The sequence below is a fragment of the Meriones unguiculatus genome, chromosome 6 (assembly GCF_030254825.1).
Source record: "Meriones unguiculatus strain TT.TT164.6M chromosome 6, Bangor_MerUng_6.1, whole genome shotgun sequence".
In the NCBI taxonomy this organism is placed as follows: Eukaryota; Metazoa; Chordata; class Mammalia; order Rodentia; family Muridae; genus Meriones; species Meriones unguiculatus.
Window position 1 is genome coordinate 45361225 of NC_083354.1, and position 26987 is coordinate 45388211.

At 44.9% G+C, this 26987-nt stretch overlaps 1 protein-coding gene across 1 annotated transcript in view; it reads left to right on the forward strand.

Annotated features, from left to right (window-relative positions):
• The window catches only part of Col6a6 (collagen type VI alpha 6 chain), a 91629-nt gene that overhangs the window by 35850 nt on the left and 28792 nt on the right, over positions 1–26987 (forward strand). Inside the window, exons 18-27 of the mRNA XM_021639882.2 lie at positions 1200–1265; positions 2297–2350; positions 8429–8464; positions 9233–9295; positions 11055–11117; positions 15074–15136; positions 18376–18438; positions 19485–19535; positions 22926–22961; positions 24268–24330. Coding sequence (XP_021495557.1) covers positions 1200–1265; positions 2297–2350; positions 8429–8464; positions 9233–9295; positions 11055–11117; positions 15074–15136; positions 18376–18438; positions 19485–19535; positions 22926–22961; positions 24268–24330 — 558 coding nt within the window. The remainder of the gene's footprint in view (positions 1–1199; positions 1266–2296; positions 2351–8428; positions 8465–9232; positions 9296–11054; positions 11118–15073; positions 15137–18375; positions 18439–19484; positions 19536–22925; positions 22962–24267; positions 24331–26987) is intronic.

Consider the following 26987-nt stretch of genomic DNA (forward strand, 5'->3'; position numbering starts at 1 on the left):
CCGGGTTCTTCTCTTTCTTCCTTTTATCTTATAAGCTATTTAAGCCCAAGTCCAAACACTACTTAAAAAATAAATAAAAAGGCTTCCTGAGTGTCTGGAACTGTGCCTCATCCCTGTTGGTGATTGCAAATTGCTTATTGATTGATTGGAGGTAGTCTGGAGTGCTGTCAGCAGAACAGCCTGGCAGCTGGCACTCAGCAGGCCTGAGCCGCTGCCGTGCCTTCACAGCTTACTAGAGCATCGATTGACTTGACTGACTCAACTGATGGTCACAGCACCATGACACACAGTGTGACCGTGGTCCCCAAGTTAGAAGCTTTGTGGTTTTGCCTGCTGAGGATGCTATCCCACAATGGTGATATTTCTAGCAAGTTGCTACTGGGATGTTTGGGTGAATATTTAAAACAAACAAACAAACAAACAAACAACAAAAAACCACTCGTGATTTCAAGCTTTTCTATAAGCCAGGAATAAGCATATAAAATAGGACATGGAGGCACCCAGGTTGCCCCGAGTTCTGTAGCACTTCCTGGGGAGACATCAAGAAACATCTGGCCACCCCAGATGACATCCCAAAGAAATGATTGCATCCAAATCTAGCCGAGTGAACGAGTGAGTTTATTTGAGTTGATTGTGGAGACATGGATGAAGGGTTATTTACAGGAGCATGGGTCACTTGGGGGCAGCTGCATCCCTGGAAGGCTGCCCCAGCATGGGAAGGAAGAAGGGAGCCTCAACAAGCTCTATACTCTAGACAACTCACAGGCAGCTCCCCTGTGTCACCCTTATAGCGACTGTTCCTGCTTAGACAGTGTGACTGACAGGCATGTGGTCTTCAGCATTGGTCAGGGTGTGTGTGTGTGTGTGTGTGTGTGTGTGTGTGCGCGCATGTGCATGTATGTGATGACCCTATCACAGCGTGTAACTTCTCCCAAGAGGAAAGAGAATAATCGGGTTGGCTTTGGCCCCAGGGCAGGACACAGCCATATCTGGCTTCTCCTGGCCATGCCTCCTGTGGTAAGCTTTTGCTTCCTCTCCATGTGCTCACCTCGGGCACCCACTCCGAGTCCACTAGTAGCAATCCCAGGAGGCAAATCAAATGCTTGCCAGCCACCCATCCCTTCAGGCGCTTCTGCTTTCTTTGTTGAATTCACGATATATTAAAGACCCATTTGTCTTTTCTCTTTTCTCCTTTTTAGGGAATTCCTGGTCAGGACAATAGCATCCAAGGACCCAAGGGCTTGAAAGGAGGCCATGGAAGACAAGTAATTACGTGGGCATTTGGACGTAAAGTTGCTGCACGAGGCTGCAGTGACATGCACCCGAGGGGAAATTTAGAATACGAATGTACCTAGTATGGAAAACTCTATTGTGGGGAGCAGAAAGGACAGGTCCTCCACTCCTGCTTACCTCTTGCTGGGAGACATTTGTAACAGTGCTTGTCAACTTCTGAATTTGGGGTGACTGGCTGCTCCAAGCCACGCCCATGAGGTCTTCATGAATGCGAACTTCTAAGCTCCAGCTTAAAAGGAAGGACTAGTTGACCTGATAGAGATGTTTTTGTTTTTTAAAGGGCTGGCAGAGTTGTTGGCCATCCCAGCATCCCAGCGTGTGACATACACGCTGGGAAGAGGCAACCTTATGAACTGTGACGGAAAGACCGAGAGCTGACAATGGGTGGCTCCTCCCCCAAGGCAAATCTCTGGAGATTGTTCTAAAATCTCACAGACCACAATTTAGTCCCTTCGTCCTATTACTGAGGATTTAAGGAGTTACGGGGTTAGTGTGTGTCTCCGGTTCCTCCCAATGAGCAAGCTCCCTTGGTAACTAACTCCCCTTGGGGAAGAAGCCTGGTGTGGCTGGAAGAAGTCAGCAGCGCTCGCTTCTGTCTCAGGCTTTGCCTGTGACCCGCTGTGCACACCAAGCCCCCACTCTGCGCAAACCTTGATTTTTCTCACCTGTAAAATAGGGTGGATAGCCTACTTTTGTGCTTTCTTGGCTAACGTTCAAGCCAGGCCAGGTGACAGAGTAGGGCTAGTTTGAGCATTCTGACCCATGCCTCAAGCATGAATGAGTGACAAGGAGCAGTTGGAGCCTGCAACCATGTTGTCAGAATTGTCCTGTGGATCCCCATGGCCCACAGAGAGATGTGATTTATGACCAATGGAAGATAGTATCACACTTCAGGGAAAAAAATCCCGGTATGAGCCTTCTGGCACATGATGAAGAGATGTTGAAACGGAACCCTGTCAGTGATGTCATGCTGCTGTCACACATCCTTTTGTTTGTCTGACAGGGCAGAAGAGGCTGGCCAGGCCCTCCTGGGACACCAGGCTCAAGAAGAAAGATGGTAAGAGTCCTTCAAGGGAAGGAGCTTCTAGACCTATGGATCCCATAGCTTGAACTATGATGACAGTGGCTGACTGTGGGGAGTTGGTGGGAAGGTTACTGGGTCAGAGATGCTATCTAGAGACACAGAGCTACCTCAGAATGGGGCTGGCCTAGTGAAGCCCTTGAGCTGAAGTAAGAAAGTGCTTGGCTGCATGGGAAATTATCCACAAAGAAAGACTGCTACACAAAGAAAACAAAAAAGGGCCAATCAGGGGAAAGCGGTCAGTGTTTTGCCCCCTTGGTGAGGTAACCGAAGTTGCCACTGAGGTTACTTAGTGTTCCAGCTCCACTGTCTACTAAATTTTATGACTATTAAGAAAGTTTGGAAGAAAACTGATTCCTCCTCCCTCAGCAGCCACTGGCTGACAGCCTGAAGTTCTCCCTCCATATCGGCATGTCTATTTCTATTCTCGACACAGGGTCTTCTTTAGGCAACCATAATGTTGATATTTTAAAGGATGTAGCATCCCTGTCATGACGTAGAGTAGGAGGAGATGGAGGGCTGGAAATATTGTCATATGTAGTGTGCTCACCTACAAAATTTCCAAAAATAAAAGAAAATGGAAATAATAACAACCACAGAAGGTAGCAAAAGGAAAATTAAGGAGAAAGCCTGTTGTAGGCATGAAACCAAGAGTTAGACTAGGTTGTTGAGTATCTTAGGGAGTCTGACAGATGCTGCGATAGAACTCCATGACCTAAAGCAACTTGGGGCAGAAAGGGTTTATTTCAACTTACAACTCACAAGTCACAGACCATCACTGAGGTGAGTCAGGGCAGGAACTCAAGGCAGGAACTGAAGCAGAAGCTACTTACTGAACTGCTCCTCTTGGCTTGCTCGGCCTGCTTTCTTACACAACTGAGCATCACCTGTCCAGTGGTGGACCCCCCACGGTGAGCTGGGCCCTCCTACATCAATCACAATTCCAGACAATACCCCACAGACTTGCCGGCAAGCCAATCTTACAGAGGCATTTTTTTCAATTAAAATTCCCTCTTCCCAGATAGGTCTAGTTTTTTGTCAAGTTGACGAAGGCCAACCAGCACATTGTGGAACCTTTCGGGGGGGGGGCAGTTTTAGTTTGTTTTTAGCTTATTTTATTGGTTTTGTTTAAATACATGCTTTAAAACATTCCATGCCTGACTGCTTAGAAAAGCACACAAAGAGTCCAAATAGAAAACCTTTATCCAATAAGAGATTACTTAATGGAATTCACTTCCACACCTGCATTAAAGTCTAAATTAGGCCAATTTTGTCTCATTTCACAGCATTTTCTTTTCCATTCTTTGTTTAGCCATCCAGCCTCCTCACCCCGCCCTTCAAAATATAAAATGTCTTAAAATTGAGCACAGATAAAAACTAGATGAGTGGATGGTGTTTATGATGCATAGTATTTTCTGGGCAGAAGCAGTTTATGAAACTAGCTATTACACTCCATTGGGAAGCACACCCGTGTTCTTCACGAGGCTAGGAAATGGAAATAGGAGTGGAGGTTACGTTTGAAATGTTCAGAGTGTGATCGCTAGCCACCCGATTTGCTAATGTTGCTTTAATGCATATGCAAATGTAGATGCAGATGAGGGAGTGTTTATCCCCTCCACTTGGCTTTCTGGAAGGACGTCCTTGCAGGCTTACGTGCCCCTGCAAGAACATCACCCAGGAAATCTTGGTGTGATCGGGTGTGTATGTATTGTTTTGTGGTCTCCAGCTTCTGAGGAAGAGGTCCCCACATAGGTACCCCTGTGTCCTTCAGGAGTCAAAGCAGGACTATTGACAAATGACAAAGCAAGGGTGCATCAACTATTTCTTTTGTGCAACTTGACCAAATAAAATAAAAAAGACACAAACATCGACCCCACCTTTAAGCCATAGACAAGGATGGACACTGGCCAGCTAGTTTTGCATCTGGACTGTAGTGTGGAAGTCTGCATGCCACTTAGCTCTGAAGCCAGGACGGGAGGTCTCTCAAAGTAACGGTCACCATCCAGAAAGAGTTAGTCACCACAGCTATGCAGACTTTCAATGTCGTTTCAGAGAGGAGCAGGAGTTAGCCACATCCACCCCAATGAGCAGAGGAGGCAGAGAGAATGGATAGAAACTGAACAGTGATGTATATACCACCCACAACCAGAAACTGAGGCCAGGGAGGCTGCAAACAGTGACGGACAGGGAGTCAGTGGAGACAATGACAGACAAACTGTGACCTCGAGGGCTTCGTGTGAATCCCAAGACTCTCCTAAATGCCAAAAGTTGGAGGAAAATGTAACCTTGACCTCAAAGTGTCTCCATGTCCCACTAACCTCCCCATGGGTTCTTCAAACATCAAGGTCTCTTTCAAAGATGGCCAGGCCAGTCTTCATTGCCAATGAATCAGATGCTTATGTAATGACATTACAAAAGAGATGAGGAAGGGGCGGAGTCATGTCCAAATGGCAAATTAGCCCCCACTCTCCATTGGAGGAGGAGTTACTCGGGGAAAGTGAAATCCTTGGCACACAATTGACGTCTAAAAGCTCTGAAGCCCACATAGTCACTCTGTGTACAAAGCTTAAAGAATCGACAGGGCAATCAAAAGTGAAAGCGCCAACTGGTAGAGCCTGGGGGCAACAGAAAAGCAAAGGGACCGTGGAGATCTGCAGGAGAGCAGAAACGTTGCCCTCAGGCTCCCAACTCCTTATTTTTACTTTTTTATTCAAATGGAACTAAATGTAATACATTCTAGATTTTTTTTAATGTATATAAGTGTTTTGTCTGTGTGTATGCCTGTGTACTGTTTTCATGCAGTGCCCATAGAGGTCAGCAGAGGACATTGGATCTCCTAGAACTGGAGGTACTGATGTTTGGGAGCTGCCTTGTGGGCACTGGGCACCGAATCTGCAGCCTCTTGCAGGAGCAGGAAGTACTCTTAACTTCTGAGCCATCTCTCCCACCGCTGCTAATGTTTATTCCTTGCATGGAGGATTTGGGGTGATTCTATGCGTATAGTTTATGTGCATTCAAATATTAACTAAGGGCTTATTCCTGTAATTACAGTGAGGTTGCTATTCTTTAAGAAGAAGCAGTCTGTGTTATTTATAAAAGAGTAAAGTGTAGGTAGATACTGGGCTGAGGGCGTAGCTCAGTGGCTGAGTGCTTGTCTCACACGTTCAGAGCTTTCAGCAGCTTTGCCAGCATGAAGAACGTTGAGGAACCCTTAAAGCCATCAAATTCTGCTGAATTGACAAGTGACTGGAGAGTGGGCAGTAGTGGGGGTGGCATGCAGGGGCGTGGATACCAGCTAACCCAATCTGATCTCTATTCACATGATCAACAGTGAATACCACCAGTGAACCAGGAACTCAGAGTACTGGAGCTAAGAACTCCAACAAGAGTTCTCTTTCTCTGTAGGAAGTCAGAACCACGGAGTAAATCATAGCAAAGTCTCTCCGCCCCAGCACCACTGGCATTTATTGGAAGCGTCGCTTGTTGGGAATGGCTGCATCACTCGTGGAAAGATGTTCCTGTCTCCCTTGATTAACATCTACTCATGGTGCTAACAGCACGCCCAGTGAGAAATGTTCCCAGACTTAGCTAGATGCTTCCTGGAAAGGAAGAGGAGGAGGAAAACCCCTCTTCTACCTGAAGGTCGCTGATGGAAGAAAGGCGGGCCTGCAGGGTGAACAAACTATTATCAGAGTGAGGCCAAGATACTAGCCTGGACGGAGAGCAGGAGAAGCAGGGAGGAAGGCAGGAAGCCAGAAAAACATAGCCCCAGGCATTGGTTGGAAACAGGAGGGGTGGCTCTCTCAGAACCAGACTGTGTTGAGAATTAGAACAGATCCTCTGCCAGGGGTAATGAGAAGCAACTGTAGCCTCAGACAAAAGCAGGCTTTCATTCCAGTTTGGACCCAATTGCTTTTGTGGTGTTGTCCATTCATCCTTTTGGGCACCCCTTTACAGCCCCTCCCCCCACCTCAGGGACCTCCAGGGCAGCATCATTGAGGATGAGCCTGCCAATTAGGTTCATGGGGTATCTGCCACTAATGCGCTGCTTGCTTCCTCGTGACTTTCCATCCCAAATCAGTCATGCCTACCCAGAGAACAGACAGGGTCCTCATAAGTACCCAGAAAACCAGGCTGTGGGAACTATGGAACTGGAGAACCTGTCTTGGCATCGTTTTCTTCTCAGGTCCCCTGAGGGTACTTCACTCTCTCCATGTGCCCACTCACACTGCCTTAAAGAAGAGTCAGGATCTCTGGGTGTGTGACCAGAACCCAGTGAGCCTTTGAGTGTGCCCTCCAGATATCCCGGGATTATCTGTCCTATGTAAACCACTGGAAAATGTGAGGCAGAAGCTGCAAAATCATTTGCCCTGGTTTCTTGTCTGCTTTCCGTGTCTTGTGTATGCTGCCATCTCTTCCCCATGACTTTGTAGCTTAAATCGGCAAACATGCCAGGTGGCCGTTTCTGGGTTTGTTCCCACCACTTACGTCGCTCTTAAGATTAAAGTCTGCCTCCTCCATTAGGCCGAAACCCCTGTGACTAAGGACAGGAGTCAGTTTTTGCTCACCACCCTAGTCCCCATGCCTTGGAGGAGGCAGGGACCCCAGAGATACATTTGTGTTATGGTGACTCATGTCATTGAGCACTCTCAAGAATCAGATTCTAAAGTCACACGGGGGGAGGAGCTAGAGAGACAGCTCAGTTGGTGTGATTGCTGGCAAGTCCGAGGACCTGAGCAGGGGCGCACGTGACACAGCCAGGTGTGGCGGTACACCCCTGCGATACCAGCACTGAGAAGGCAGGCCAACTCACCCCTGGTACTCACTGACCAGCTAGCCAGCCCAGCCTGATCGGTGAGCTCCAGGCCAATGTCTCAAAACACCAGGTAAGTGACATCTAAGGAATGGCACTGGAGATTTTCCTCTGGTCTCCATGTGCATACTCACACGCACACACAAGCAAATGCCTGTCAATGCCAGAAAAGGATGTTTGACCCCCTAGAACTGGAGTTACAGGCAGTTGTGCGCTGCCTGATGTGGGTGCTGGGAACGGAACTGGAGTCTGCTACAAGAAGAGCAAGTGCTCTTGGACACTGAACCGTCCTGCCAGCCCTTCGAAAATGCTTTCTTCTCTGACAGAGAGTGTGGGCCTTTGAAGATGAGTCATTCTCGCTTGAAAGAAATGAGACACATCCCCCCCACACACACCCTTGTTTCTTTGATGACAATATATTTTGAAATACAGTCAATACCCGCCTGTCAGAACATTTTACAGGAGTTTCCAGCAAGACAGGGTTGTCTGGCCGCTGTTGATTTTGCGAACCTTGGCTGTGAGTTTTGTTCTGGTTCTGATGTTACATAAGTGGCCAAGTCAGACAGGAAATGCCATTGTCGCTTGATTTTTCTGGACTACGGACTACAAATTGGGAATGCACTTTGAACCCTAACCTTACATAGAGTGAAAAATGTCACTTTCCTGTTTAGCAATGTTATTTGGGTTAGGTATTTTATTGACACAATAAATCAAATCACTTTTGAATATTTGAGATGATTGATTTCTGACAGCTAACCACACTGCCTGGCTTTAAAAATCATAGTAGGTTGGCTCTTTAATTTCTGAGCTAAGAGTATTACAAAGTTCCTGGAATCGATTCCTAATTTTTCCTCTGGCATCCTGCCCTCCGGCTGGCCCATCCCTGATTTCTGACTGCCTTTGTAGTGCCTGGGGGAAAATCAGAAAGAAATACAGTCCAGGTCAGGCAGCTGGTGATCAGCTCAGGTGAAGTTTGGTGGCGGTGGGTAGCCAGCCAGGACTGGTTCCCTGTGTACCTCTGGCTTTGGCTTGTCTGTGATTTCAATGGCCTGTTGCCCTACACAAAAATTCCAGGGTTTGCAACAGCCCATTTACACAATTCACTGAGTGACTGGATGTGTTAAGCACAATGTGGGAGTCATTTATGCCAGAGCCTTGAGGTATCTGTTACCAATTTAAGTCATATATACACACCATCTTTTCTAAACCAAGAATATCTATTTTTCTCCCTTCTGTTTTAGGTAGTTCATGGCCGAAGGGGACATACAGGCCCACAGGTCAGTGATAATTTTTTTTCTTGACCTCAAAAGATAAATGACTCCTACCCAATCAAGGAACTAGAATTAAGACGGTCATATCTCTTCCCATCTTAAACTTTTGTTTGTTTGGTTTTGATGGCATTGGTTGTAGAATAAGTTGTTAGAAAATATTGGCTACAATTTTAAGAATTCAAAATGGAATAAAAATTGGGTCACTTTATTAAAAAGTTTCAAAAAAAATTAATGCTTAAACATAAAAATGATCAAAGACACTATTTAGTCCAATGATTAAATTTCATTTTGTTTGGCTTTCGAATATAAACTCCAAGTAACCTTTCTTGGATTTGTGTTCAGTTAGCCTCTCCAATTCCAACATGTGTGAAAACCCCATATAAAACCGAAGAGCACAATGAAAGCTTACTACAAACTGGGTATTCTGGGTCCTCGGGAAGCTTAAGTGGGCATCCTTGTCACATCCCCTTTCAACGCACTGATGATACAGCCTGCATCGTGCTTCCTGAAGGCACATGCTTTAAGAAAGAGCCATGGTGGCTTGGGATTTTCAGAATGCACACGCTCAGATTTAAAGCACAGTGAGGGTTGTAACTAATACGTCCATTCTCAATCACATGACCACACCACAGTGAAACTTCACAATGTTAATGACAAAAGAAACCTTTGTTTTTGCAAAGACCATTCGTTGTCACTGGGGGTGGGGAGTGTTCTAATCTTGCACATGAAGAGAGACCACTGATAGAGTAACGAGTTGCTTCTTTCTCACCACAGGGAAATCCAGGCATCTCAGGCCCAGATGGACTTGAAGGCTCACCGGGACTTGTGGGCCCTCAGGTATACACATATGGGTGTGCGAGCAAAGAGGAGAGGCTGTGTGTGGGAAATCTATATCCTGGATAGACCCTTCATGTGGCCCTGCAAAATGACAGGTGGTTGGAAGTGTGTTCAGGTTAATAAAATAAGCAAGTCACATCAAGGCTTGACTTGTATAGACCTTTGTCTCTTTTATCGGAGTTTGTCCCCATCAAGAAGTGAAAAAGAGATGAGCATGCTGGACGGCCAGCCTCGGGTTCAGGATTGTTAGGGTAATTCCAGGAGACCTTGAGCCAAGGAAAATGCTGAAGCTCCGATTTGGGTATGGTGGCCAATTTCACACAGTCATAGCGCGGTGTTGTATCTCTGGATTGTCCATGGTGTCGAAACACTGGCTCAACCCAAGGAAATATCTGTTCCAAGTGCAGCTGGAGGCTTTAGCAAGGTGATCTGCAGTGTGGCGCCCTGCCTGTCCATCCTAGCTCCATTCTCCTGGGAGCTGCCGCCAGCACTTTTTCCTTCACAAGGAGCAAACCATAGTTGGCGCTTTGCACCGCTCACGTGAGCAGGGAGGAGACGTGTGCCAGAGAGGGCAAAGCACAGCCTAAATCCACAGTGAGACAAGAAATGCTGAGAAGGAAGAAAGCAGTCAGGCTGGAATGTAGCTCAGTGGTGGAATGCATGTTTGGGCCCTGGGTTAAGTCTCCAGTGGGGAAGGAAAGGGATGGAGGAGGGGAAAAGGGTGAGGAAGGGCCCGGGATAAAAACCGGACCACGAAAACAGTATTTTTCCTCTCCAAACTTAGTTTTGAGTGTATGAGAAACAGGTGTGCTGTTTGGCTTTGGCAAGACAATCATTAGTTCCATCTTTCAAAGTTTTAAAGCAAGTACTTAGAAATGAAGGCATTATATATTGAGGGTGGCGGTTGGGCAAAATACATCGAGACGTCAGAAAGACACTTTGTCCACAAGTCACCAAGATTTCAGCATGGAAAACAGCCTTCCCTTCAGCCCATTCTCTCTCTCTCTCTCCAGCTTGATTGCTTTTATTTGTCACTTTGCGCCAGCTGAGGAAGGCTCAATTTTCTTATTTTAAAGTGAGAAATATTTGCCTTGGGATCGTCGGGAAGCATCTCAATAAATTGACTGCCTTTACTTCATGGTGTGCAAGTCACATCCAGCATTCATTCTTTCTGTTTATACACATTTTTATTTATGGCACAATTTAAAATAAAGCAAAATACCAAATACAGTGCATGAAGAAAGTGTCTTTGGAACCTATGGAAGCCATAGCACACAGGCAATAGAATATTCCAGAAATAGAAATATCTAAATCTCATCTTGCTAAGTGATGCATCTTCTTTATGACCCATCTTTCTTGTGGTTCTTGAATATAAGATTTAAATATTCTAGTTTCAGATTTATATGATTAAGAAAACTTTTTTTTTTTTAACATACAGTTCATATGGCTTCAGAGTTTGAAGAAGCTGAGAACAATTGACAAAACCGAAAAGAAAAAAATCTCAGCTTTGGGGTGCTTCCTTCAGGCCCTAGCTCCTTTGGCTATATAGACTCAACCACTTCAATTTCAGACTGCTCTGTGGTGTTCCTACACAGACGAGGAGGAACTCAGAGATTGTCACAGACTGCCACAGCATAATTCGGCTCCCTGCCCAGTTTCTTTGTTACCTTGACTTAACATTGGATTTTCTAATGTGCAAATTTACTGTCTAAGTGTTCTCACTAAAGGAGGAAATAACACTTTGATTTTGTGTATTTAGGGCCTGAGAGGAGACGTTGGTGAGAAAGGAGAAAAAGGAGGCCTGGGAATGAAAGGTCCCCAGGTACGTAAAGGGAAAGCAACTGGACCTGGCTTCCACCTCAGCTTCAAGGCGGATGCTTTGTCTCCTCTAAAGGAGAATTACCTACTGCCTGCAGGCTGCAGGCCAAGTGTATTAAGCTTGACTTGACTGGAGGAGTGGCAGCTGCATCGTACCCTGGTCATCCCATCTGTGCCCACACAGACTGTAGAGGCAGAAGGTCCTCTCTAGACCTCCTTGGCTCTGCTTCTCAGCCCAGATCAATAGTTCCTCCTGTGTGGTTTGTGGGTTCATCTCTCACTGCTCACAAGTCACTTGGCATTGCCTATCCCACCTCCTGGGGGAGCTAGAGAGATGATTTCAGTGCTAATTCTCCCAGAGGACTCAAGTTCACAACCTCCTGTAACTTGAGCTTCAAGGGGTCAAAAACCACTCCTGGCCCTTACAGGTACCCCCACACATAGGGCATAGACACAGACCCACACGCATACACATAAGTAAAAAAAAGTTTTAATCTCCTGAGGAGACTAAAATATTTCACCACCTTGGACCCTCCTCAGAGCCCTGAGAACCTCTGCAAGTGAAGCCATGGTGTTGATAATCCTAAATTCTCCCCAGGTAACACCAGGGTTGGGAGTGACTACCCAATGTCTACACTTCTCTTATTTAAAAATGTGCTAAGAACCCCCAGGAGTGTGCACTAGGATGCAGGTCCTGATCCAGGGGGTCCAGATCGAGGCTTGGGATTCTGCATGTTCAGTGGGTCCTCAGTTGGTACTGATGCTTCAAGTCTGGGCCACACTTTGAGTAGCAAGGCCACCCGTGTGATGTGCTCCTTGTCTGTAGCTAGCATAGCATATACGTATCCGTTGGTCTCTCTTTACGGGTTGCAAGCTCCCATTGTGTCAGTGCCTTGGGTATGCTGAATCCCCAGAGCCTGGCACCGCAGTCCCTGGCACAGCAGAGCTCAATACATTTGCGTGATGAATCAGGCAGTAAATGAATGAACGGGACCCAGTTGGGACTTTCACCCTCCACTAATAACAGTATCAAGGGAATGCATTACTTTGCATCCATTAGTTAAACTGGGCAGAGGCCCAGCATTTAAGTGGTTGTGCTCATCATGAGAATATTTAAGAGGCTATTTGCATAAACTTGGATGCCATGACATCCTGTTTTAAAGTGCATTAATATCTGCTCCTGATGATGTTTGTTCCTGGTTTTGATGAAAGGGCTCTTTCCAAATGCATGAAAACTTTGTAATTTCACCGCAGAACTAAACTGATGGTACAACTCTCCCGCATTCACATCTTTGAATCGTTAAAAGCTGGCTGGCACCACAATTGCAGGTTTTTATTGAAAAAAAAAAAGTACGAAGGAAAACATATATCAGGTTATTATTTCACTTGTTGATCTCAAATATTGATGTGGATATGTGGACAAGTTGAAATCCAAAGGCCTTGGTCTTTCTCTTGCTCTAGGATCCAAAATGGTATCCAGGGCTGTTACTGGAGTAATTCTTCCTTGTGCCCTGTGAGGCACCTTCATCCATGCATCCCTTTAATCTCACTTTGGCCAGACATGGCACCGTCATAAATCATCCAGCCTTTGGCATTGCCAGTTAGTCAGAGGCACCACGTCTCTCTGCCACCACCTCCATTTGTCTGGCTGAAAACCCTGCTTTTCTTTCTCTGCTTGGTCTTCCTGAAATATCCTTCTTGTTGGCTGTTAAAATGTAGTTTCAAAGACAAGCAGAATTTTCTGCGTTTGGGACATGATGAATGGGATCTCCAGACTGCTGTTTCCGAAGGAAATCCACAGAGACAAACACAGCCAGACATACAGGAGAGTGGAGTTCTTTATTGGCGCTACAAACCCATCGCCATAGGTCTCAGAGTGTTTTATGGCACAGGCGGAACCCTCCAGTGCGGCAATGTGTTTTCTAGCGGCAGACTTGAAAGCTTTCCATGGGACTTGCATCTTGGAAGGAGATGTGATTTGTATTGATGGCATACCGGAGGCTTATTAACTTCCACAGTACTCGGTGTCCCGCATAAATGACTCGTGCTAATCTAGCCAATATGCGGCTACGGTTGAAAACAAAAAATGCAAGCTGATGCACTAACATCCAGGAGGACATTTCTGAAAAGGATGACGTCCTCTTTTGTCCCGTCTTTTGTTGCCCTTAAGGCCCTTCTTTAAAATCTCTGAACACTAAGAAATACAACGGGAAACTAGGTCCAAAAGACTGATTTCACTCGGAGCTGTGCCTGTTCTTTGAAAAACATGTGCTCTTAGATAAATAATACCATCAAGAACATATCAAGAAAGGTTAGAAATAGCCAAGCGTCGGGGATCAGCACTCAAGAGGTGGAGGTAGGGTGAACTGCCAAGGCCCTCCTGGATAGCTTCACGTTCTTGGTCATGCCAGTGAACCTGGTTAAACTCAGTGGGTCATAAAACGATAAAAGAGAGAGGAACTGATGGAGTGGGAGGGGGAAAAGAGCTGGGTGGGAATGAGAGTGATCAGAATACATTATTCATGTGTGTGAAATGGTCACAAAAAAACCCAAAATATGCAAATGAGTACTAAGTTTTAAAAACAAGTAGAGGTGGGAGGATTAGGAGTTCAAGGGTAGACTTAGCTACATGAAACCTTTTTTTTTTTTTTTTTAATGTTGTTGACAGGGCGGGGAGGGAAAGGAGAAGAGAGCCATTGGAGGAAGGGCTATAATCGTTCCATGCAAACGTGGAGAATCATGTAGGATTTCCGCCGTCTTCACAGATCGTGGCACAGTAGTCACGGACTTCAAATCTCTAGCCCGGACGGCTGGCTTATACCTTTACGTCTTATCTATGTTACCTTGGACAATTTACCTAACGATGAACACATCTTCAGCAAAAGAATAGTGATAGCGCCTACCTCATTGGGCGCTGCGAAGATTAAATGCTTTGGTGGATGCAAGTGTCTGGGACTAGTACGTGCTTGGTAAAAGCGGTATAATTATTTTTATTACCGCAGCATTGTATCTGCACCGCCTAACTGAACGTTATTTTTTTAATATGTTAATTTTACTTGTGTGAGAGCACACAACCACAGTCCACATGCAAGAGTCAGAGAGCCGGTTGGAGGAACTGGTTCTCCCTACCGAGTGCATGCCCAAAATTGAACCTGAGTCTTTGGGCTTGGTGGCAGGCACCATCACCCACTGAACCTCCTCCTGGCCCCAAACCGAGGAATCTTATGCCCTGGATGTGGTTCACGCTTTGAGGAAAGCGCTGCCAGGAACAGAGCAATATGTGACCCATGTTTTAATTGTCCATTTTTTTACCACCTGCATGATTTAGGTTGATGTTCTATGGGCTCATCCCAGCTACTAAGGTGACAAGCATAAGTGCTGTCTAGGAACGGGCCCTGTTCTAGGACACAGAGATCACAGTTCTGTTTTCTAGCAGTTTCAGAAAATAATTTTGAAATCTCTATCCAGGGCTCGCTGGACACACCTCGTCACAATGCTAATTGGTTTTAGTGAAACTTTTTTGAGCTTTCCACAGTTTGCAAATGAAGATTAAATATAGCCCCCCCCAAAAAAAAAAAAGACAAACAAAACACAAATAGACCTTCCTGCTGGTAGAAAGCATTTGTCCAAGGCCAATGTCCTTTGGAAAGCTTTCTTTAAATGCTAGACATTTCAGCAATATCTGTTCCCTGAGCTAACCAGTGGGAACCTAGGCTCTTTTTGGACACGGAGACTCACAAGAAAGTGTAATCATTTAGGCCACATCTGGCCAGGGTTACTTTATTAATTTTCTTTTATTTAATAGTCTTTATTTGACAGCCGCAATATTTCTTCCAGAGCAGGCTCAGCTCAGCCCTTAACTCTTCTCCCATCTGTACTTCATTTTACATAGAAGACACATGAAAGCGTTGAGGGAGAGCTGTGCTCTGTCTCACTATATCTGCCATTGTTTCGTTCCAGGGGCCTCCAGGACCCGGAGGACAAGCAGGGAACCAAGGCCGTTTGGGAAGCCAAGGAAATAAAGTAGGTCACATTCTTCATACAGCCCCTCCAACGTTAAAATTTGTGCTACCCGAGAGCTGCTGGATTAGCCAGAGCCCTTTCAACACAGAGGAAAACACATCTTGTTGCCCCTAAGCTCTGGCTTGATTCTTGGAGAGCCAGCAATCTCTAAGGACGTGGGTGTGGACCAAGATGAGGTCAGGGACTCCATAATCGAATGACGAGCTACACCCCATCCAACTGAGGGATCTCAGAGGAGGAGGGCTGCTTTGGCAAAGACCTTCCTCCCCTCTCCCACCCTCTCTGCATCATTCCTTCCTTCCTACATCTCTTGTTTCATCCTTCTCGTGCATACCTTCGCTAAGGCTCAGGCTTGTCATACTGTATAGTCAGGTACAGGAGAGAATCGCCTGGCCCAGAACAAGATCTTTGTGTTTATGAATGAATGTAGTTCTAGTAGCTATGATACACAGGTCATGAAATCAGGCCCAAAGAATTTAGGACATCTTGAAGACAGCAATTTATGGCATAAGGAAGATGCGGTGGGGGCCAGGGAGGCCAAAATTGAGGTTTAAGTAAAGCACTGTTAGAAGTATTCCTGTGTTGGAAAGGAGACATCAAAGACTATACAGACTCCAAGGGGCCTTTAGGACATAAAGCCTTTAAAGAAACAGAGAGGGAAAATGGAAGGTTGCAATTTAAGTTAGCAATGGGCAGGAAGGCATGGGGCTTAGAGCATTCTAGGAGAAATTAATTGTTTGCATGAAAATTTTCCTGTCTGGCAGGTATGTGAAGAGCAGTGTAGTCTGTGTAGCTGAATCTTCTTCCCCCCCTTCCCCCTCCCTCCTTCCCTTCCCCCTTTTTAAAGATTTTCATTTATTATATATATATATATATATATATATATATATATATATATATATATATATGAGTGCTCTATCTGCATGTACACCTGCACATCAGAAGAGGGCATCAGATCACAGTATAGCTGGTTGTGAGCCACCATGTGGTCGCTGGAAATTGAACTCAGGATCTCTGAAAGAGCAGCACTCTTAGCTACAGAACCACCTCTCCAACTCTGTCACACATGTAGATGGTTGTGAGGAAGAGCAGGTGAAAGAATGAAGGGAAGCATTTGCTAGGCCTGCTTGGAGATATGGGCTTCTAAATCATCCAGATTAAAAGGGCTTTTAGTGATGCCTGTTATAAGAAGCATAAGAAGAGACAGAAGACAATGATTGGGAAAGAAGGAAAAGAAAGGAGAGTGATCAAGCAGTACAGAAAAATTCAGGCAGGGAGGTAGGAAAGAACATTCACATCTGGTGACTCACAGGCTCCAGTGATTAGGCCCAAGACTGCAGAGGAGAAAGGAAGGAGGCAATGAGTGCTGTGTCAATGCAGAGATACATAGCAGCCATATCACACTGGTCACAGATTCCTCTTTTAAAGGAGAGAAAAGAATATCGTTCCTTGAGCCTGCTATGGTTTAGCCAAGCTTGGAGAGAGGATTGTGCTTTCAGTGGAAGGGAGACAGCAGGGAGTTTGTGATTGCAGAAGAGGAAGGGGGGGGGAATAGAAACATGAGACCGAGCAAAGAAGCTTTTCATTGCAGAGTGAATTTGCGGCAGAAGCCCCCTCCACCTTTGAACTGGAGAAGTGCCAGGGAGGGCCTGGGATGGAGGAGAGGAAGGAATGGCGTGAAGACAGTTCACTGGCTTGTGTAATAAGATCTGAGGGTGACCAGGACAAGCACCTTCAGAAGGAGGGGCTCTAGGACGCGTTGTGGCAAGAATGGTCAGAAAGTGACAGTTTGAAAGAGGAATGGTACTGGCTCTGTGTCCTAGGGTGCACTGTAAGGCAAGTGGTGTCACTGGTGAGAATGAAACCTCAAAGAGATGAAGGGGAGAGAGAGAGTTTCCATGAATGAGAGCATAATGCATAGGAAATGAAGGTGCTCAATAGGGTGTGATGGAAGGGACCGAAAGAGAGACCCAGAGATAGATGGAACTCAGAGCTAGCTGAGAGATGAGAGTGAGGAGGAAGCTGAAGTCAGGGAAGCTGTGGCCATCAGGATCCTTATTTAACAAGAGGAACTTTGAAGTAGAGTGGCTAGAATTGGAGGAAGGTAAATGTGTAGGGTGCTGAGGACTCTGTCTCCCTATGCAACCCTTCTGTACATCTAAAACTCCTCCAGATTAAATATTTTACTTTCTCTTAAAAGGGAGTTCACCTTCCTTCATAAGCCCATGTTCATTTCCCCAAGTAGCTGAGGTTTCCCCCAGGCACTACTGAGGTTGGCTCTTATGTCATAGTAGATGTTCTGCCTGTCAGACACCTTCCTTGACTGATCTACACTCAGGTCCAGAGTCTAATAAATCCTCACATCTGGGTGATTTGCATGGGTCATCATGGAAACAATTTTGTTGGCTTTTTTTTTTTTTTTAACAGTAGAGAGATTTCTTCCTGGATCACGATGGGGACATTTTCATGGCGCTGAGTGGCTAAGAGAGTGAACTAAACTCAACCATAAGTGAGACTTGCTCAAACACGGGTGATGGATGGCGGAGACCTGTTTGGCCAGCCACAGCCATTCCCCACACCTCATTAGTACAGTATGCAAGCCTGGCTACAAGCCCATTGCTGTGTCACATTGGACATAGTTAAACACTGCCTGGGGCCATTGCTGGGGCCTGCCGGCAGTCAAACAGTTCTTAAGTGGGGAGTGAGAACTGAAAGAAAAATTAATAAACCAACATACTACACATGGGATCTGTTTGAGAGGGCAGCTGGTAGAACTGTCACACATTGATTTATTCCAATAATCCCTTTTTATAGAGCAAAGCACCTTGATACAATGAAGGGGTTCATGCAGAGGTCAGACTTCTTTACCCCGATCAACTGTCTGTGTGATCCTCACACAAACAAAAGGAAATGAACTTGATAAAACAAACAAACAAACAAAAAACATCTTGCCTATCCCTCTCTCCAGGTGAAGGCCAGGGTAAAAACACGTTTTATGCCACGAGCTCAGTAACTAAGCAGCATGGCAAACAAGCAGCTCTCCACAGGCCATCATTTCTGATTTGATGTTAGAAAAACAAGCAACCTGATGAAAGTGGGACTTGGTGGTTCATACCTGCAGTGCTAGCACTGGAGGGCTGGGGTAGGAGGACTACCACAAACTGAAAGCGAACCTGAGGTCCTGTCTCAAACAAACAAAGCAACCGACTGATGGCTGGTTTCATTGCTCTATTGAACAGGGAGAACCTGGAGACCTGGGAGAAAAGGGAGCTGCTGGCTTCCCGGGCCCTCGGGGCCTGCAGGTGGGTTTGTTCTCATCCTTTTCACCTGGTCCTCAGAGCCTTTTACTTCAGTAGAGTATTAGTTACTTTTTTCTATGCTGTGACCAAATACCCGACAAGAAGTAACTTAGCGAAGGAAAGGTTTCTTCTGTGTTAGAGTTTAAGAAGGTACAATCCTTCATGGCAAGGAAGGAGACAGGCAGCCACATGGGCTGCTGGTCACATGGCACCTGCAGCCAGGAAACAGACAATGAGCAGAAAGTGGGCTGGACTATAAAACCTCAAGGTCCACTCCTAAGGGTCCACTTCCTTTGAGGCTCCGCCCTGTGAAGATTGCACAATAGTCTCTCAAAGTAGCGCCAGCTGGAGACCAAGTGTTTAGACACATGACCTATGGGGACAATATGCAGACCACAGCAAACAGATGTCTGCACTGTGTCTCTGAGGAATGCTCAGAAGAGCTTTACAGCATCCAAGCTATAACTGAGAGAGACGTCACAGTCCTTCCTTTTTGATTGGTTCCTCAGCCAGTTTTTCCAAGGCAGCAGACATCATGGACTTGATACTCTTGAGATGAGATGGCAAAACAGACGAAGCTTCCTATATCGCATCTGCCCATGAACTCCTCTGACCTTTTGTCTGCAAGACCTCTTTATTAGAAATCATCCCACCCTTCCCCCTTTGCCCACGGCTTCCACAAGCCTTGGACAGTAGCCAACACAAAGGCAGTTTGCTCCACTTGTTTTGTTCGGTGAGCTGAAAATAGATGAGCGCTGACGTATTAACACACAGACGCTCTCCAAAGAGTTGGTTAATAATGCTGCCTCCTCTTACTGACAGATTACCGATATCCAGCACAGTCTCTTGATTTTCATAACAACTACACGAGTAGCTGTCATTGCTATTTCTGTTGTACGGGAGCTTTTTAGTGCCATTACCAGTATCCCTGGTACCTTTGCTTCCTAGTGGTCCCTGATGGAACCCAAAACCTATCACTCATGTCTCCTGCCAATAAGCCCACCTCCATCTATAGTCCGGATATGTGTGATCGGTTGATTTGCTTACAGGGTGATGACGGCAGCCCAGGATATGGTAGCGTTGGCCGAAAAGGGACAAAGGTAGGTTATACCAACTGACCTCATCCATTTGCTCTGGGCTGCTTGCTTGGTTTGCTACAGTAAAGAGAAAGAAAGCAATGCATAAAGCAGTCTGGTACAATTCAAAATCTATTTTAGTAGTTTGCTTTTTGATGTCCTGTGGGCTGTGTGGTAGAGAATCATGCCAGGGCTCCAGACGCAGGTGAAAATTGAGAGTTGAGAAAGAATCATCTGTGCGTTTCTGTAATGGGCGCCTAGGGCCTGGCATGTTCCAGCTTGAACTTCCTTTTCTCTTAGCAGTCCTCTGTGTTACTTCACTCGGGAGCCATTTCACATTTTGTCTTCCGACAGCTACAATTGCCTCAGCTATTAGTGGCAAGTCTTTATAGCATTTTTCTTAATGTATTTGTCCAAACAGAACTTAAAACTGAATGATTATCTTGTTACTGGATATGTAAATGCCTGAGAAAGTAAGAAAGTTGACTAAATCCGGTGATTTAGATGTGCTAATAACAACCACTTTAAAATATCATCGTAAGTAGCCGAGAGATGGTTCAGTAAGTGAAGCACTTACTTGCCTTGCAAGCATGGAGTACTTGAACTTGGTCCCTAGAACTTATGTAAATAGCTGCGTTTGGTTTGTGGGAGTGGGCACTTGTAATCCCAGTGATGCCGAGATGGGAGGCAGAGACAGGTGGACCTCTGGAGCTCGCTGGCCAGTTAGTCTGGCCTACTTGGTAAAGTGCTAGGCCAGTGAGAGACCCTGTCTCAAAATAAAGGCACCTGAAGACCAACACCCCAGGTTCTCCTGTGCCTTTATCTACGGGCATATACACACATGGGAGTACACAGGTCACTCACATCCCATGGTTTTTCCTGTGCACACAGTCATCGTGGAAAATAGCAAATTATCATTACAAGATGCTCAGAAAATATAAAGCTATCTTTTATGAAGCAAACAACAACAACAACAAAAAGTTAGAGACCCATGATAAGGATCTAAGCGATGTGAAATCGTCAGCAGAGAAATGGTCAAGGTAGTAGAGATCACGCAACGCTACGGTTTTTGCGTTGGGGGATGATCCGAGAAGGTGCTGGAAGGAAAAGCCTCCCTTGCTAAAGATTTTTGAAAATTAAAACTAAAAAAAAAAAAAAAAGAGGGGGTTTCAGTAATGTTCTTTAGAACACAGAATGAGTGAAAGTATTAGTATCCCACAGAACAGGAAATACTAACAGCCTGTGACATTAGGTTCTCTCTAGAATGTATACACGTGCAGTCTTTCTATAAAAAGTGTGTGACCATGGGGGAACAGCACGTACCCACGTGTGTGCATATGGAAGCCAGAGGCTGGGGAGTGGGTGGGGTGGAGGGGCAGGGATCTTCCTTAATCCCGTTTCACCTGTGTTTTGAGATGGGTTCTCTCCCTAACCATGGAGCTCTCTGATGGGCTGGGCCGGCCAGCCAATGATCCCGTGGGGTCACTCTGCCTCTAACCGTCAGCGCTGGGGCATCAGGGGTCAGATTATCCTGCTTGTAGACTGAGTCTTCACTGAGCCATCTCCCAGCCTCTGCTTAAAGTCTGTCCATGGAAATGAAAAGAAAATACTCAGAATAGACTTAGAAGAGTACGGATCTCATTGGTGCCTAAAATGCATTTCCATAAAGCTGAAAGTTAATTAGGACAAGCAGTGTGTTTGCAGCTACGGGTGGGAAGATTCAGGTAAGTTTTCTTTTTGCCTCTTGAATTTTATGACTTTAAGAACTTTTTTTTTTTAACATTAGAATAAAAGCTTTACCTATTTTTGTAGATTAGTGATAGAATTTGAGAAGTGGGGAGGAAGATGGGGAGGTTGGTTGATGCTGTCTCTATGCATAAATTCACACCACACCCTTAACACTGGCAACTAATGAATGTTCATCAAAAGCTTAAAACCCCTGGCACCCATGTAGATGCTAGCCATCGTTGTGATACTTTTAACCCCAGTATGTCGGGCTAGAATAGAGATGGATGGATGCCGGGAGCTTTCTGGCCAGCCCAGCCAAAGTGGTGAGTTCCAAGTGCAATGATGGACCTGTCTCAAAAACTAAGGTGGCCAGTGTGATAGAGGAAGGCACACGGTGTCTCTTCTGGACTCTGTTGGTACCCCTTCACACACACACACACACACACAGAGAGAGAGAGAGAGAGAGAGAGAGAGAGAGAGAGAGAGAGAAAACAAAATTATTTCAAATAAAATGCACATTTCTCATCAGGTGAGAGTAGGAAGAGAGTCTTTGATGGATAAGGGCAACAAAGGACGTTAAGATGAACGGTCACGATTCTATCTTAAACTTTAAATTTTATTTCACAAGTTCTAGCTGATATTTTTTTATGGTCAATTGATTCATACAAACAGCTTTACTAATGAAAAATGACTTTATCATTAATTTTTTTTTTTTTTTAGGTTTAGTCAAAAAAGCTATTTTTTTTTTTTTGGCCCAAAAAGCTATTTTAAGAGTGTGCTACAATTACTTTGCAAAACCAGATTCATTCTTTTTACCTGGAATATGCTAATACCAAACAAAACTTTACAAAATTTAAAGTTTAAGATAGAATCATTACTATTATTTGTTTGAACACATAATTTAATTTTGGATTATATAAGGAATTAGTTTAAAATGTATTTATATAACATTTCAGGGAATGAGAGATAACCAGGAACTATTACTTACTTTCAAAAGTATTTGAAAAGTGTGATATTACTAAATTCCCTTAATTAAAAATGTTTGTGACACATGGAAAATTGTGATTTAATGTTAATATGCATTTACTCTTAACAAAATCTATATTCATAACACAGAAAAGATGAAAACAGGTATGGCTCATATATGATCTTGTTTTAAAAAGAATTAAATATCCATTTAACTGAATTTGATGCATGAATATAATTGCTCTTGTTAAACAATTGCCTGTTATCTAGTTTTATCTGAGGTTTTAAAATCTTTACAACAATAAAAATATTCTTCTTTGAAAAAAAAAAAGATGAACGGTCACGTCTAGATTCTGTTTTGACTTTCTGAACTTCTCCATTGAAACCCATCTGAGAAAGGCTACTTGTCGCTGGAGACGCGTGGCCAAGTGACCCTCTGTGACATGCGCTCAGATGAAACCCCGGGCTGTTTGTAACAACCCTGTCACTTCCTCCTCAAGTACTTTCCGCCTCTCATCTCAGATTGCTAGCTCTTATACGTAACTGACTTTAGGAACTGGAATTTGCTTCTCTGACAGTGCCGCCTAGTATCCAGGGAGTTTGGCCCTTCCGTGATGCACAGATACTAACACTAAACTAGGGAGGTGGTAGGATTAAAATCAATATAAATCTTCTTGGGACGAGTGTGTAGGTGTTGATTTCCTCTGTTGTTGATGGCAGGGGCAAGAAGGATTCCCTGGAGAGAGTGGACCAAAGGTATGTTCACTGAGAGAGTCAGGAGGCTCCAGGCAGGGGATGTGTCTCAGGACAGGTAATGAGGTAGACAGATACTCTACCTCAGGGTGGGGCGGCAGAGGGAGAAACAGGTTACCCTCACCAAGTTTTAATATGATCTGTTGTTTAGGAGTAAGGACCTTTCAAATATTTCACTTGTGATTTTTTTTTTTTATATAGGCAAAAGAAGAAAGGCCTTTTGAAAGTTTTCCCCTTAAATATACTCCTTTTCTTACGTTCATCATTGCTTAAGCAGTGGTCCTCAACCTTATTAATGCTGCAACCCTTTAGCACACTTCCTCATGTTGTGGTGACCCCCAACCATAAAATTATTTTTTATTCCTACTTCATAACTATAATTTTGCTACTGTTATGTAGCAAATTTAATGTAATGTAATGTTTAATGAATTGTAAGTATCTATGTTTTCTAATGGTCTTAGGTGACCCCTGTGAAAGGGTTGTTTGACCCCCAAAGGGGTCATGACCCACAGGTTGAGAACCATTGGCTTAAAGGCAATTAAAGATACAGAAAAAAAACAAACCCAGATGACGAGATTTTTGCCTGTCTTGAATTTTTCTCCCCAGGGATATCTATAAAAACCACCTGTCAGGTAACAAGTTAGCAATGACAACCTCAATGCTTTCAGTTTCTCTGGAAAGTTTTCCTGAACTCAGTAAATGTCAGGTCCTGCAATAGTCAGAAGACCAAACCAAAAAGAGCGCTTGGTTCTCCAAGGAGCCTGAGTTCTGCTCTGGAGGACCAAACCCTGAGCCAGAGCTGTGCTGTGGAGCGAGCAACATAGACTGTGTTTTAACTAGAAGACAAAACATATAAGACTTCTTCCATAGGGGTTCACAGAGACTGAACCACCAACCAAGAGCATGCATGGACTGGTCCTAGGCCCCCTGCGCATAAGTAGCAGATGTGCAGCTTGGTTTTCATGTGGGAACCCCAACAACTCTAGGCTGCCTTGTCTGGTCTCAGTGGGAGAGGATGCGTCTAGTCCTGCAGCGACTTAATGTGCCAGGGTGGGTTGTTACCTATGAGGGACCTTCCCCTTCTCTGAGGAGAAGGAGAGGAGGAGAGGGGTGTATGAGGGGGAGACTAGGAGGAGAGGAGGGGGGCTGCAATCAGGATGTAAAATGAATAACAGAGAAAAGCAAAAAAAGAAATAAATAAAAGTATAAGACTTTACCTTGGAATAGATTTACAAACAGATATGCCTCTGTGACATATGTATTTGATTTCAACGCTGATTTTTATTTTAATTCTGATGTATTTATTTAGGGTGAGACTGGGGACCCTGGTGATCCAGGAGAGACTGGTCCCAAGGGAGCCAGAGGCAAAACGGTAGGCTATCCAGAGGCCGACTTCAAGTGTGTGTGTGTGTGTGTGTGTGTGTGTGTGTGTGTGTGTGTGTGTCTATGTGGGAGGAGAAAGGGGAAAGAGACTGATTATGTTTATGTGTATGATGGACGTGTGTTCATACATCCCAGGTACATGTTCATGCATGTATACATACCAACAGAGGCCAGATACCAACGTTAAGTGTCATTTTCAATTACTTGTCACATTTGCCTGCGGGCATGTACCCGTGCATGCCTGCTGCCCACAGAGACCAGAAGAGGGCGTCAGATCTCTGGGAACTGGAATTACAAGAGGTCATGGTCCTGAGCTGCCTTGTGGCTGCCCAGGTGCCAAGCAAGAGCAGCAAGTGCTGGTCACTGCAGAGCTGTCACCCCATCCCTTCTATCTTAGGGTATAACGCAAGGGCTCTCATTGAACCTGACACTCTCTAAGTCAGCTCGACTGGCTGGCCAGCAAAGTCCCACATGTCCTCTTGTCTCTGCCTCCCGGGTTCTGGGGTTACAGATACATGCCACTGTATACAGCCTTCATACGGGTATTGGAATTAAAGTCAGGTCCTTGCACAAAAAAACATGTTAAGCAACTGAGCCATCTCTTCAGCTACTTTGGCAGATCCTCTTTTGTGTTAATGGTCTTTAGAATCATTACCTACTCTTAAAGAAAAAGAAAAAAAAAAAAACAACTTAGAAAACATCTTGGTTAAGGTCAGCCTGTGGAATGAAAAATGAATCTGACACCCCGTCCCCCAATTCCACCAAGAAGGCAATGAACTAAGTTTGCCCATTCTGTTGCCAGTGTGCCATTCTTAACCTTGGAAGTAAGATTTTTTTTTAAAGGAATGTGTGTAATCCAAAGCGGGTTTTTTGTAGTGACAAAATATGATCAGTTTAATCCGCTCTTTGCTGGTAGACTTAGTGAAAACTACTATCTTGCTTTGATGACCAAAGCTTTCACTGAGCTGCATTTGATAAGGTGTCTGTTAGAAGGCCCTTGCCTCACTTGCCAGGTGTTTCCTGAGTTTTGTGAGATTTCTGAATGTTGAAACGAATGTGTCTTTATCAGTTCATGGGAGAACTGAGTACCACCTAACACTCTGTGTCACTTCAGCGCAGCTCTCCGGCATGTGTCATAGGACTCCACTCTCCCCAGGTTACGGATGGCTCAAAATGTAGGTGGCAGCACATGCCTCTTATCAGTATTAGGAAGACACAGACCAGAAGGATCTCGAGTTCAAGGCTAGCCTGGGCAATGCAGTGAGCTCATGTCTACAGGGAACAGAAGGCTAGAATAAAAGGGAACACTTGCATTTGTTGACCAAACACTTTAGATTTTCAAGTGTCTCTCAAAGTCTTTGCCTCTTTCCCTTCTGAACAGCTTGACTGGAAAAAAACTGGTCTACAACCCTGTCCATGAATAAGATCTTTGAAAAACCTCTGATGAGAAAAACTATATGCTTGACACAGTTTTCCAGTTTGTCTTCATGGTGATCTGGCTTTTCTCCACAAGCTGAGACAGGAACTTTATGTATAAGGATTATGTTGGAAGGTTTTAAGACTTCAAAATAAGGAGTGTCCTTGCTGCTCTGGGGCCGGGGGGGGGGGGGGAAGGAGGCGGGGGAAGGAGGCGGGAGAGAGGCTGCTTCCAGCTGAAATTCTTTTCATCTTTCTCTCACACATGTTTTCAGATGGCAATCCTTTATCATTTTGCCCTCAGCAATGATGAAGATGAATATAATTAGGAAAAATAATTGGAAGACTCTCAAATTAATCCACATGTCATCTGCACTGAAACACCCCTGGACCATTTCCCTTGGCTTGTTAATGGAGTGGGTTAACTGGAACACCAGCAGCATGCTAACAAGTTCCGTCATTTGTTGAGGCCCTCCCTACGATAGCACGATCATCAGTTTTTAGGGCACCCAGCTGATGGGTGACGTGAAGGCTTGGTGCCCTGGCCTCTGGAGAGACCTTTTGGTTTCTTCTTTGTTCTCTGTGTTGGACTGCTCCATCTTACTGGCTTCTGCCCCTTCCAGCTGCTCCGCCCCGCCCCCCCCCCCCCCCGTCCTTGACATGAGTAATATTTGGAATTGAAATTGAAGTTTAAACACTGCAAATGTCCAGGCTTTCCCCTGGAAGAGCAGATGTTTTCTCTGGAAAGATTTAGCCCTAAGTTATGAATGTCTTCTCAGGTCTCTTGGAATTATTCTGGTTCTTAGCTTGAGTTCACTGAGTTATAGATTCTTAAATCTATAAATCTATAAACCTATTTCAGCTCTGCATATATGCATGTTTATGTGTATATGAAAAGAAAACAAAAATTCTTTGAACAGTTTTCAAGCCGGATGTGGGACTATTGCCATCTGGAGCTGGATGGCCTTCCAGGGAGGGTGCCTGTGGGTGGTGTAGGCCGTTTAACTGCAACCCTGGAGCCTTCCACCAGTCTCCAGTACCACCCAAGCTCCTTCCCGAGGTAGAGCAACCAGCTTTGTCTCCAGATACTGTCGTGTGCGGTGGCAAGACCTCTCCCGATGGCACTGCTCCTTAAAGAGCCAGACTGCATCTTAAGTTTCCACACCTAAAATGGCTTTTGTCTATCACCTTTAAAAAATAAATTTAAAGAGGCTATCCCAGGCTGTGACC